General features: G+C 34.5%; 2 protein-coding genes across 4 annotated transcripts in view; one reads left to right on the forward strand and one right to left on the reverse strand.

Annotated features, from left to right (window-relative positions):
• LOC121809841 (protein translation factor SUI1 homolog 2) overlaps positions 1 to 10,135 on the forward strand; it is a 51,102-nt gene extending 40,967 nt beyond the window's left edge. The window contains exons 1-5 of one of the 2 annotated variants that reach the window (XM_042210657.1): positions 7,962 to 8,083; positions 9,073 to 9,179; positions 9,372 to 9,577; positions 9,643 to 9,696; positions 9,914 to 10,135. In XM_042210657.1, coding sequence (XP_042066591.1) covers positions 9,143 to 9,179; positions 9,372 to 9,577; positions 9,643 to 9,696; positions 9,914 to 9,958 — 342 coding nt within the window. In that variant the 5' untranslated portion in view covers positions 7,962 to 8,083; positions 9,073 to 9,142 and the 3' untranslated portion in view covers positions 9,959 to 10,135. Of the gene's footprint in view, positions 1 to 7,961; positions 8,084 to 9,072; positions 9,180 to 9,371; positions 9,578 to 9,642; positions 9,697 to 9,913 lie in introns of those variants that run through there. The other variant, XM_042210658.1, reaches the window with a different exon arrangement.
• On the reverse strand, positions 267 to 5,746 carry LOC121809837 (DEAD-box ATP-dependent RNA helicase 32-like). Of its 2 annotated transcripts, XM_042210644.1 has the most exons (9): positions 5,269 to 5,402; positions 4,602 to 4,803; positions 4,199 to 4,474; positions 3,229 to 3,552; positions 2,645 to 2,836; positions 2,359 to 2,514; positions 1,715 to 2,181; positions 1,264 to 1,427; positions 267 to 940 (listed from the first exon to the last, which is right to left on the reverse strand). In XM_042210644.1, the coding sequence occupies exons 3-9, from the start codon at positions 4,412 to 4,414 to the stop codon at positions 585 to 587; spliced, it is 1,875 nt and encodes a 624-aa protein (XP_042066578.1). In that variant the 5' UTR covers positions 4,415 to 4,474; positions 4,602 to 4,803; positions 5,269 to 5,402; the 3' UTR covers positions 267 to 584. The 2 variants fall into 2 exon arrangements, with proteins under 2 accessions (XP_042066578.1, XP_042066577.1); XM_042210643.1 differs by lacking the exon at positions 4,602 to 4,803 and having other exon boundaries at positions 5,269 to 5,746.
• Positions 10,136 to 13,731: the final 3,596 nt, after the last annotated feature.

The following is a 13,731-nucleotide window of genomic DNA, read 5'->3' on the forward strand; positions in this document are numbered from 1 at the left end:
GGCATTGGTGAATATAACGGGAAGAGACTTCACAACCAACTGCCATTGAAAAGTGTCAAATATTTCCTCTAAAAAATTCCTAATATTATAAAAATATCATTATAAGATGGGCATATCATAAAATTTCCCAATCCTCTAACTCACTACAATCATGTCATATAAGTTGGCATTGTGCCATTGTCTATTTGAATAACTTACAAGACTTTTTTTATGACAAAATTAAAGATATATCTTCCAAACAAAATTAACAAAAAAAACCATCTTAATGAGAAAAAAGCTCCGGAAGATCCATCTTAAACAGAAAAAAAATATCCAACAGAAAATATATTCGAGAGTTAACAGTTAACAATTAACAATGCGGTCTCCTGCCTATAAATTGCTGGTAAAAATACAAGATATTCTCTAGTACAACTATAATCAATAAGTAAATTAATGATGTAACCTTAATAACGAAGCACCCTTCTACAAAAACAAACCTGCAATATTTTTTGTTGCCTTGAGCATTACTCTTTAGACAAGAACATATAAACCCTCTCCCAGCATACAACAATCGCTTTAAAATCGAAAGGCCCTCATTTCTATTACTATTGCATTGAGCTGAGCAGCTTAAGAGCCAGTTCTTCTTGCTCCGCCAGTGTAATTGGAGCTGTGTTGTTCTCGCCTTTGCCCCTCTCGTCGTCTTCATTATCACTATCACTCTTGAAATATTTCTTGCCTTTTTTATTTGGTCGGTTCATAGTTGATTCTCTGCCCGAACCAGATAGATCATCATCACTAACTTCATCATCATCGTCATCGTCATCCTCTTCCTCTTCTCTACCCCTTTTCAATTTCATATTTTGCTTGATACGCTTTTCCTTCCGACGCTTGTGCTCTATGGCTTTATCTTCCTTATCTACCACTTTCATCATTTCTCTCAACTCTGCATATCGTTGACTTACTGCAAATTGGGGTGGACAGGGACCATTAGAGAAATGGAATAAATTTCTGAGTCAATACATTGATCAATTATTTTCATTTACTTTTCCAAGTGCATTCAAACGTAGCTCAAATCTCTGCACAAACTGAGAAAAAAAATCGGAGCCTTGGAGGAGCATGAGGCACGGTGACATTCTGAGCCCAAAACTAAGTATAACAACCAAGTCTTAAATACTTAGGAAATAGGAACCCCAACATATAGGGCAGAATTATGAAACTGGAAAACTATTCGTTCGAAATAGCATATTGTAAGGTAACAAAAACACAAGGAAGAATTAGACCTACCTTTGTCCTTGTCCAGCTTGACAGAATCTGATCCAGCATTGGAGTCAGCTAATGTTGCAAGAGGCGGCAAGGTGTTTCCTTCATCATCAAATACAACCCTAGTACCCACAGGCCTGTGCATATTGATCTTCAACTTCTTTTTCTTCAAGACCCTTGTAGCATTCCTACAGCAACCATCAGAGACAAAAACCTCAAACTTAAGAAATGAAGATAACCACATAAGCTTATAACAGGCAAAACCAGAAAAACTATAAAGAAACGCGCAGTCCACCATATTTGATTTAAAACTTTGTGTAATATTTCGCAAGTGAATAGTGTAATAAGAAAAGGCAGGCAAGTATGCATTGACTTTCTCCACCCACGACCAAAAAATCACCTCTTATTTTGTTTAAACCGAAGTAAAAGTAATGAAATTCAAACAAGTGAACATCTAATCATGATGATAACTTACAGATCATCTCTAATATCAGTTTCATTTTCTTCTCCAAAAAGCTGTGCTTTCTTTTCCAACAGACCACTATCTTTCAATTCAAGCTGTGCTTCCTTTTCCAAAAGAAAACTCTCTTCCAACTCAATCTCTTCTTTCTCAGGCTTTACTGCATTCACAGTTCCTCTTAAGAGTTCAGAAGGATTCACATCAGACTGGCTTTCTGGCACCAGGGCAAGATCTTCAGAAACTTTTTTGCCCTTAACTTTTTGTTTAAGAAACCGAACTCTGGGAGTCAGGGGAAGACCTATTGATGCAGAATATTCATCAATTGGAAGTTTCGTGACATCAAAAATGTCCTTATCGCGCTGTTTGTGGATGGACTTCAAATAAGTAATGAAGGCTCTCTGGGCTAGACTCTGTAGATTAGGATACTTGACTAACAAAGCTGCCAATGAACCAGAAACAGATTCCAATCTTTTTGTATTTGCCTGAAAGGAATGATGCAAACAATTTACTCATTTATATGAGTTACAATGAAAAATGGGAACACAAATTGGTCTACTTAACCCAACTTATACATGAAAAAAACAAAAGCTTTGCCAATAAATAGACCAGTGGATTATTCATGCAATTAAAACTGGAGAACATTGGAAAACAAGGCATACCTTAATGATTCGAATAGGAATCTTTTTTTCTTGCAATTTGTCAAGCATCTTTGTCTCTGAGGGTGCAAGGAATAACACAGATCTCCCACCTGAAAGGTAACGAGCAGTTCTCCCGACCCTGTGTATGTAAGAAGCAACGTCTTCTGGGCAATCTACCTGGAAGTGCACATTTAATCAAATCTATGGTTCAGAACTCTAACAGTGCACTCTATTACTGAAAATTTTAAAACTTGAATTATTATAGAGACACTGGAATTTAATTTTAGGGGACGTGACGGGGTCCAACCTGAACAACCCAGTCAACAGCCTTGTTGAAATCAAGCCCTCTAGATGCAACATCAGTGGAAAACAAAACAGAGTGTTGCTCACAGAATGATGCATATATTCCCATACGTCCATCCTGCTTCATCCTTCCATGAAGACATTTCAGCGGAATTCCTGGTCGGAGTTTCTTGAAAGCTTCATGCACAAATTTTACCTGTTGAGACAGGCAGAAAAACTTTCAGGAACACATTTTGGCAGAACAAAAAGGTAAACAGACAACAAAAGAATGAAGGTCCAGAGGACAGCTAGATAACTTATTATAAATGCAGATGAGTTTAGTAAACTATAACTAAGATATGGAGTACATATGTAAATGGCAGAGTGTATATTTATATCAACTATGCATCCATAAATCCAGGGTGACATGAGGATAGAGATGATGCATAACTGGACAAAGTTCAAAGCACCTCCCCAGTAAAATGAAGTAAACGACCTCTTATAAACTATAAAATGAACATAAAAGCAAGTTTCTTGGTATTAAAAATTTAGTGACACAATTAAATTTACCAACTATATCTAATTATTGAGATCTAATTGAAAATTTACCTGCTTGCAGCTTGAAAGAAATACCAAAATTCTTGAATTAAGGTGTGTCCTTATAAAACTCCAAAGCATGTCAAGCTTTTGTTCAAGGGGAACAATCATAGCAGTCTGGTCCAAACGATTAGGAGTAGCTGTAGTAGACTCCTCATGCACGCTAAGATATTCTGGGTCTTTCAGACTGAGTCTTGCAAGATCTTGAACAGACTTTGTTTGAGTTGCTGAGAAAAGGAAGGTTTGTCTTTGTTTTGGTAGTTGAGATATTATAGCATTTAATTCTTTCTTGAATCCCACATCAAGAATACGATCTGCCTCATCAAGAACTAAAACCTGTTTACAGACCAGGAAACTAGGTCAGAAACTGCAGACATCTGTTCCACACTTGACTTAAAAGGGAAAATAAATGGACCCAGCAATCAGATACCCAAAACTTATCCTAGCAGGCAGCTAACATAACCACGATAAAGGCTCACTCAGACAATCATAATAACGAGAGTATCTGTTAGTCATCACATCATTGTCCCCATGACCCAGCTAAATACAAGTGATATTGTAGGATATGTTTAGAATCAAAGTCATAACGGAAATATAAGAATATGAAGCATCTGCATTGCACAAGCTTCAATGCGAATGAGGAAAAAATTGCAGCAGAAAACGTTACCTAATAAGACCATCCAGCAGGGGTGAAAATAAATGAAAAATTGCATACCACAAGTAGGCCACTATGACAAAAACTTGATGAAACAAAACTTAGATGCATAAGCAAGACACCTAGAGTTGAGAAAGGCAAACAATTTTAAACGTTCATTCACTTTTACTTTCCCCATAGCAAAACAGTTATCGAGGCAAGCCCAAAGCTGAAGATAGTTCATTGCAATAATTTTGAAAAAGAGTTCACCCAGTCAGTATAACACAGTATAAAACCACAATGGTTGAAAAAAGCAAATAAAACAAGCAAATTTGTCAAAAGAAAGACCTGGAGTTGTGAACATTCAAAATTTGGAGTTTCATCCATGTGTTGGAGAAGTCTGCCAGGAGTACAGACCAAAATGTTCAACCCGTTAACACGCTCTTTTTCTTCGCCAACATCTTTACGACCACCAATCAAAAGGCCAGCACTAAATCCATGGTGCACTCCTACATTTTTTAGAACTTCAAAAAGCTGTCCAGCTAATTCTCTTGTAGGAGACATGATGATGCATCCTACCCCATCCTCTGGTCCCCATCTAGCTCGATACAGCTTCTCTAAAACCTGATGAACAAAACCACAACACATTTTAGCGTATCATATTAACGTATAGGCTTCATAAATTCAATATAATCATATTAACACAAACGAAAATAAATAATGCCACCAAAAGAACAAGGAAGATATTCACATTTTGTAGCTAATTATATCCTGAAGTGATGGTAGACTGGTAGTTTCCTTAAGAAGGAATCTCACGGTACATAAACGAGGCATGTGTAATTAGTTAGGAATGTTGAATTTCCTAACACACAATGCCTATTGTTGGTCGTGATTGATCCCGAGTATTCTTCAAATATACTGTATTCCTTCTTTGCTCCTCGATTAAGATCGACCTTATCAATTCAAGATTTTAAGTACAATTAGGCATAAATCAACAAGCTGAAAGTGTTTATACTTGGAGAGGCCCCTTAAGCCCACCAGAAAATTCGCAGTATATGTTTTAGTAACATTATTTGTGTGACCAATAACTATTTTAAACAATAGGTTCATCTTAACCTCATTATTTTTATATCCAGTAGCTCCATTTATGTTACTTCAACAAAATTAAAACTTCTTACGGCATGACTACAAAGAAAAACTCTTAACAATATCACAAATTTCATCCAGCTTTCAAGAAAAGGTAATCGATTGAGTAGCAAAAGTCTGAGATGCAGATATTTTGAGTGAGTAACGTCGAGGTTACACTGGTATTAACGGTATAAGGAACGAACTCCTGGAAATAATTATATGTGGCCTCAAATTCTTAACAAGGAGAACAAATTTAATGCATCATGTAAAGATATGAACGAATAACTCACCGGGATAACGAACGCTAAAGTCTTCCCGGAGCCGGTTTTAGCAGCTCCCAAGATATCTCTGCCGCATAGGGAATGAGGTAGAGAAGCCCTCTGAATGTCGGTCATTTTCGTGTAATCAGAGGCGGCCAAACCATCCTTGGTCCTCTTGGATAGCGGCAGTTGGAAAAACTTGTCGGCGCCGGCATAGGGAGAAAAGGAGCCGTCAGGAAGCCTGCCGATAGGCGATTTCTTCGATGGCGGAGAAAGGGAGAGAGGGTTAGAGCCGGCGTCGGGTTTGCAGGAATCAATCCATGATTCGAGGAGCTCGATTTCTTGGACCTCGGTGAGGCGTTTCTGGAGCTTGAATTTCCTGGATTTGGGTGCTCTCATTGTTCAAGCGACCAATTGGGAGTAGGGTTTTAGGGTTTCAGGGTTTATGCCTCTCTCTCTCCTCCCGTATTTCACGATTCACGAATGATTTTTCATTTTCCATTTTGTTTATTTTAGGGCATGTTTGGTTTAACGGAGATGACAGTTAATTGGCATGTAGTACTACTATTACCTTTATATGGTTTGTGCAATTTGACTCTAGAATCCAATGTTATGTACTACTAGTAGAAAAGTGTGGTTTGATATTCTTACTAAAAAAGTATATGAGGTTGCATCCTTTGTTAACCATTGAAATCCTAGAGCTATATATATAAAAGCTTGGAGAAGGGATGGAGGAACGGTATAAGCATGATATACTGGTATATTTTTAAAGGTGCAATGAACAACTATGATATGAAGGACAGTGAGCAACTAAGCATGGTAGGATATTAGATATTGAAAATGGGCAAGGCAAACAACTAGACCTAGTAGAAAGAATGCATATAAAACACACATTCGATGACCAATTCTCCACCGTCAGCTCAAGCGACGAGGTAGGTGTGAGCGTTCATGCGTCTCCTCCTCGGCTCCACGTGGAGATAAGTTAAGAGCATCAGCAATGGCGGACGTCCACGCGGAATTCCCACCGGCGTGCGGGAATTTCGTGGCGGACGTCCGCCATTGCGCGTCCCAGGCACGGATACGGAATTCCGCGAAGGAATTCACAGTTCCGCGGCGTTCCGCGGAATTCCGCTTTTTCATTAAATGTTTTTTTAGTAATTATGTATTTTTTTTAATGAAGTATGGTTTTTTTTAAATAAAGTGGGTGCATTTTCTCCGTATTCGCGTCGAAATTTTAATTTCAGAAATTGTCTAATTTGTGAATTTGTGAATTTTTTTAATGTGGGAATTCCATCGGGAATTCCGCTACTGTGCAGTGGAAATTCCGTATGACGTGGCAGGGCAGTGGGAAGTCCATATGACGTGGCAGGAGGTGTTTTTGGGAATTTCGCGGGAAATTTCACCGGGAATTTCGCTCCACTGCTGATGCTCTAAGCCTTATTCGGTTTTATGGACTAACAATGAAGTTGAGTGTTTTTTAAAGAAGTTAAAATGGAAGAAAAACTGTAGTCTGAGCTATTGTTTGAAAATCTCCAGCATATATCGGACAATAATATATATGAATCATCATGTCCGGCTCAACTTAATTTCATGTTAATACCACCCGATTTATTTATGTCTTTTTAGGTTTCAATTATTTCGTATCAATACTCTACAAGCCAAATGTACCACATTTTCTAATGTATAGAACGTTTGCTGATAACTCCAAAACACTTGGTACATTTTCTTTAAATTTATTTTAGGCGTAAAATCAAGTTTTATTTATATATTCAACTCCAAATATAAATGCTTTTGTTGTGTTTTCAGTGTAAAATAATTCTGACATATGTTTTGTGAAATTTATCTTAATATTTTCTTATATGCTTCAGTAAACTATATTTTTGGTACCTAAATTTTGCCATAATATTTAGAAGTTGTTTTGAAACAAAAAGAAAATTACTAAAATGCCCTTTAAAAGCTAGAGGGTATTTTTTAAAATAAAATCTAAAATATGCAAAATTCTTTCCAATTATATTATAGGAGTATCAAAGTTAATAAACTTGTAGAGATATTTTTAAAATTGGGGGTCCCATTTTTAATATTATAACGAAGTTCAGATTTAAAAATGCAATTCACTAATAAAAATTTTAAACTTAAATTTCAAATTTTAAAATCTAAAATATGCAAAATTCTTTCCAATTATATTATAGGAGTATCAAAGTTAATAAACTTGTAGAGATATTTTTTAAATTGGGGGTCCCATTTTTAATATTATAACGAAGTTCAGATTTAAAAAATGCAATTCACTAATAAAAATTTAAAACTTAAATTTCAATTTCAAATTCTGTATTTCATGATTAAAACAAAAAGGGACGGATCCAGGAATTTAATTCAGAAGAACAAAAATATTTATATAAAGAAATTTTCAGAATTTGAGGTAGGACATTTATAAAAAAATTGAAAAAAGTAAAGGAAATAGATCCACCCCTTAAAACTAACCTAATTATACTAATTTTTTCTAACTCACTTTCCTTTGTATTTTATTTAAAATTTGAACTAAATCAAAATGAAACTTTTATTTAAAATTTGCACTAAATCCATATGAGACTTTAAATCATACACGAAGAGAGTTGTAAAAACGAATTTCACCAATTCCTAGTGGATTTTAGTTTTATTACTGTATATAGCAACACCCATTTTTTATTGGTATATCTTGAGAAGATTTTAAGCATATATATGTTGATATCGAAACGCGACTTCTTCTGGAGTCGGCTATAAAAACACACACGACTTCAATTTTCACTGATTAGCATTCTCTTCTATCCATAATTACTCACTCCCTTCTCTCTCTTCTCAATCAGATCAGGTATTCTCCGCCCCCATCTATCACTCTATCTTCAGTATTTGTTGGATCTGTCGATTGCTAATTCTCGCTTGATTCTAAAGATGCGGCCTTTTTGTTTCTTTTTCTTTTTCCGTCCTATTTATCCGATTATTTTTTCGGTTTGTAGACGACCGCAGGCGCTTGATTTTTCTGTTGATTGTTGATTGAACACCGTCACGTCGTGTTGCTTTATTATTTTATTCCAGATAGGATTTAGGGTTTTCTTTTTCGGTAAATTTCAAGAATTTAATCAAATTTATGCTTTTCTTGGAATTAGGGTTTAGGGTAGCAATTGATTGTATAAAGATGGATATTTCTTCCAATTTATCGTCTTTTATTGTTGAACCTTTCTCTATTCTTGAGAAAACCATTAATTATCATGAATTTCATTATGAAATTTATCTATATGTTGAATTTTAAGAATTTCATCAGATTTATGCCTTTCCTGGCATCAGGGTTTAGGTCGACCTTTTATTGCAATCTTATCCGTTGAGTTCAAGTAAAATCTGAAAGCTAGTTCTTTAGTGATTTGCTTTGGTATTATCGTAATTCCTTCCAGTTTTTTTGGGTTCATGTGTAGAGGACTTAGATGTGATATCGGTAGTTTCGTATTTGAGGTTTGATTGTTGCATAAGATTGCTCTACCTTGTCTGGTTGCCAGCATGCTGATGTTGTTGAAAGAATAATTCGTGGGTCTCATGTTGCATGCTCTTGCTACTTGTTTCACTAAAAATTCTAAAACAGATCACTTTATAGGTAGGGTGAGAGTGAGAGTTTTCTTTCTGATAAGCATCTGAAGAATATATCATATACTGAAATGTGCTATTATATGGTGAACTATATTGTTATAAAATTAATGCATCAGTGTTCTTTTTTTAATTTCATGTTTTGTGGAACAATAAAAAATTATTTTATAATTGGGTTTGACATGCTTATAAAATTAATCATCAATATTTCTTTATTGCTTGCAGGTCTGATCATTCCAATCCAGTTACTCAAATCTTGTTCTCCGTGTCACGTTTGCTGCATCAACCAAGTTTCATGTCTGATCTTGATATCCAAATTCCCACTACTTTTGGTATGCTTATCTTTTGTATTCTTGATTCTTTGAGCAAGTCTTTCTTCAGTTCATATATGGATAGGTTTTCTATACAGTGTTTGAATTTGTGGTAATACTTATGGTTTAACAGTTGACTGAAAAATTGGCATACCTTGGAAGCCAATCTCCCCTTTGGGTCCCATTGACTGACCTTTGGTTTTGTTAACACAGATCCTTTTACTGATGCAAATGCTGATAACTCTAGCACTGGGTCAAAGGATTACGTACACATTCGGGTACAGCAGCGGAATGGTCGGAAAAGCCTGACAACTGTGCAGGGATTGAAGAAGGAGTTTAGCTACAACAAAATCTTGAAGGATCTTAAGAAGGAGTTTTGCTGCAATGGAACTGTTGTCCAGGATCCAGAACTAGGCCAGGTCTGTGCTAACATTTACTCCTGACCTTCATTGCATGTCGAAACTGACCTTTTTTCTTTGTACAGGTTATTCAACTCCAAGGTGATCAGCGGAAGAACGTCTCTACTTTTCTTGTTCAGGTTATTACATTATGTCGCTGTTGTTATTAGATGTGATGTGAGCATGTTATCTTGAAGTATATGGGTCAAATGAGGGCTATGAGAGAAGGGAAATGATGAAATGTTTTGCTCGGAGCAGCATAGTTTTTGTAGTAAAACTGGATCTTTTGTTTTATACTTGTGAAAATATTTGTATATTTGAACTGTGTATTTATGTAGTGATTGGTTTCTATTGCAGGCTGGAATTGTGAAGAAGGACTATATCAAGATTCATGGTTTCTAAGCTGCAGCCTTCTTATGACCTATTATGATGTGTGAAGCTTTATAAGTGAACTTTGTTGTATGCTCAACTTCTTTATATAGTCGTTGTTACGTTATAAGCGTCATGTGTTATGTTGAATTTAACCTTTTCGATTGCTTTTGGATTAAAGGAACAAATGCATTGTCTTTTTGAATAGCATATTCTTCATTTCTTTCATGCTTCTATCGATTCAGCTTCCTTCATTCTCTTGAGATATGTTCAAGTCTTTTGACATTGAAGATAATTTGTGTTTATACTTGATTTTCTTTATTTCAAGTGATAGAGCCGTTAGTTTTTACCAACTTGGGATAATTAGTCCACTCATAATCCCAAATGGTGCGTCTTTATTTTAACCTAAAATATACATCGACTTTAGAAATATGAATTATATATATTTTGAATGACTTGTTTTTCTTTTACCACTAAATATTCCCTCCATCTTATAGCAATATGCACTTTTTTTTAGTAAATTCACTTTTTAATTCTAAAACTCTCTCTCTTTCTAATCTACATATTTTCAGAACTATTTATATATTCCTTAAGTTAGAAGTTACTAAACGGGTTATGGAGATCTATTTGATTTTGGCCGTGCACAGATAACTTTTTTGTTCTTGGGTTATCTGCAACAATTTATATCAAATTTAAACTTATTTATAAATATATATTACACCCAAAAAAAGTAATTGTGCTTCAATTATTTATATAAAACTCAAATTTACAATTTTTTAGGGTATTTCCCAAATATTTTGTAATAACTGTAGTGCACACACATATTTAGTATTGTTTCATAATAAAAATGTAGAAAAATAGGTTAGTTTACACTTTACTGTATAATTGGAGAAGTTTCAATATAAAAAATAAGATTTGGAGTATTGCAATATTTTAAATGGATGAGTGACACAATAATGGACATATTTTATAGGGTATCGAATTTATAAAAGTCAAATACTCCTATCTTTCGTATTTGCCTTATAAAATTGATTCTACTTGCAAAATGAGTAAGCTTGTGGCTGAAAATTAATTTTTACTATTCATATACGCTTTTTTAATCAAGTGCATTGTACAATGAGATTATTACAATGCTCAGCCACAGTGTAGCTTGTCACAAGGTCTCAATATCAAAATACATACTATAAAAAATTATACTATTACTATAATAAAACAACAATTTTGTACAGTGCTTTAATGTTTTAACAGAGAGATAAATGAGAGAACATATTTTTAGTCCACGAATTTTGTCAAACTATCATTTTTAGTTCGTAACATTTGAAATTACCTTTTGTAGTCCGTCAATTTCAATTTAATATCATTTGAACTATTTTTTTGACATAAATATTCTTACCGCCATGAAAGACAATTTAGTCTATTTATCCTTTCTTCTTCATCTCATTCAAATACCCTTATAGCCATGAATTAAAATAAAATAAGATTTAATTATCAAAGTGTATACAGAAGTATATAGTAAAAGAAGCAGCTCGAAATCACTTGGTACATTTTCTTTTTAATTTCTTTCAATTTATTTTCTGTTCTAGTCGGTCAAGAATACAATGAATCAAACCCAATTTTATGAGAGCATGTTATATAATTAAATTCCACACTTAAAAGAGAGCACAAGATATATATTGTAAAGGTCAAAGCATTATGCCTTTACAGGTGAAATTAATGCCGCATTATAATAAGAGGAAATACATCAGAATCATGGTAGGGGAAGGCCGCTATGATCTTTATAATCTAGAGAAGACTATTGGCGTGTATATCAGAAAGGAAAGAATTGTAAATAATTTATAAAATTAATACAAATAGAAAATATTATGTGAATCTAATTATTTTGTGAAATGACATAATTAATCATGTTAAATTAAATTAAAATAATACTCCTAAAATATAAGATTTAATGTTTATTTTAAAAACAAATCCAACTTATTAACCAATTTGATAACCATTTAATATATGCGGCAATATTTTTCACAAAACTTAAATATACATGCATCTGTTTATTTTTTAGAGGAGGGATGGAGTATATAAATTTATTAAGAGACAAGGGTTCAATTACATAAAGTTTGCCAACGTATACAGAAATTTATATAACCAGCAATGTCTTCATGAACTAATTTCATATTATCTCAACAATATTGTCAACCGAATTTGTTGTCATTGATGGCATATCTCGTGCAATAACTGCTTTTACATGGCTGAATATATAAGTTTGCATATTTATAGTGGAAAAAGGGGAAGCATCAATACTTAAAATATGCAATGAGGAAAAACTGAAAAAGGTATTGTTTTCCCATTCATTAAGTATTTTCCATATTTGAAAATGTTTATAGTAACTGGTTTACTCATACATTCAAAAATTACTTTATTATCCAAATCCACCAAAAACCCCAGTTAATACCTCTAATTACTATGAAATTAATTAAATTCATAAAATATTTAATAATTATGCACTTGTCCCAATTCCCAACAAAAATTTAAACATAACAAAATAAAACATCTCTAATAATTAGTTGGAAATATGATTGATTAAATATTAGTATATCCAAAGTAGAAAATTTTAAATTAGAACAATTATTGAGAATAAAACAAAAATTGAAGTTAATTGTATAATTTATCTTATTTTGCTTATTAGTTTGAAAATGGTTACTTATCATTTAAATCACGACGATCCGTCAAATTTTGTTTAGTCACACTAAGTTAAAATTATGAATTTGAAATGGATATTGGTCCCTAATTAAAATATAAAAAAAATTGGCTAAATTTTGGTATTTTTTTATGAACTTTAAAATTGATCTAAATTATCATAAATTTGACATTTTATCTGTTATTTCTCACGGCGGGTTAATCACCATATTTGACTAACTTACATGCATTTTTTTTAATCCTACTTGTCACTATTAAAATTAGCATGATTTTTTTAATGTGATTTTTTTTATCATATTTGTCACTGATGGATCCGCGAATTTCTGATGTTAGTAAATGCTGGTAGAGAATGAAGATTACGACACAAAGAATTTACGTGGTTCGATTTACTGAAGTAAATCTACGTCCACGGGAAGAAGGGAGGGCAAGATTGTATTGCTTGATCTGGGATTACAGCTTACAACATAGACTTGCTATATGCTATTTTATCTCTAGAGAGCTTAACCCTTTTCTATCTGATCTAAGTTCTATTTATACATTGAACTAAGGTCGTGGTTTGCAGCCCCACTAACAAGATCGTGGGTGAGCAATAACTGCTCAATAACTGCTTCGTACCACTAAATAGATCGTGGGTATAGCGGAGGTCGTGGAGGCCTTTCATGAGTCCACTAACTCCTAGTTCGGTCGAATGCTGAGACCGAACTGCTGGACTTTACCGATCAGCTCTTGCCGATCTGAGAGGAGAGCTTGACTGGTCGGCTTTTACCGAGCTGTAGGCTGAGTCCGAACTCTTTGGTCGTGCCGAACTCTTTGGTGCCGAACAGATACTCTTTCTTGGGCTCTGGGCTGATGGGCCGTCACTGTTATTGGGCTTGCCATTAGGGTTTAGTTCGTACCCCATCACTACCCCCCCCCCGAAAAGCGAAGTGAATCACTTCGGCGAGGTGAGTCACTTCGGCATTCTGGATAATGGTAAGGGGGAGGCTGACGTCAGGGGGACGTGCCTTGCGCGTGACTGCATTAAATGCGACAGTAAAAATCCGGCCGTTGAATCCTGAAAAGGTGGGATTCGAAACGGCGCAACGATCTCGAAATCTTTCCCGAATCTGATAAAT

The sequence above is a fragment of the Salvia splendens genome, chromosome 6, assembly GCF_004379255.2.
Source record: "Salvia splendens isolate huo1 chromosome 6, SspV2, whole genome shotgun sequence".
NCBI lineage: Eukaryota > Viridiplantae > Streptophyta > Magnoliopsida > Lamiales > Lamiaceae > Salvia > Salvia splendens.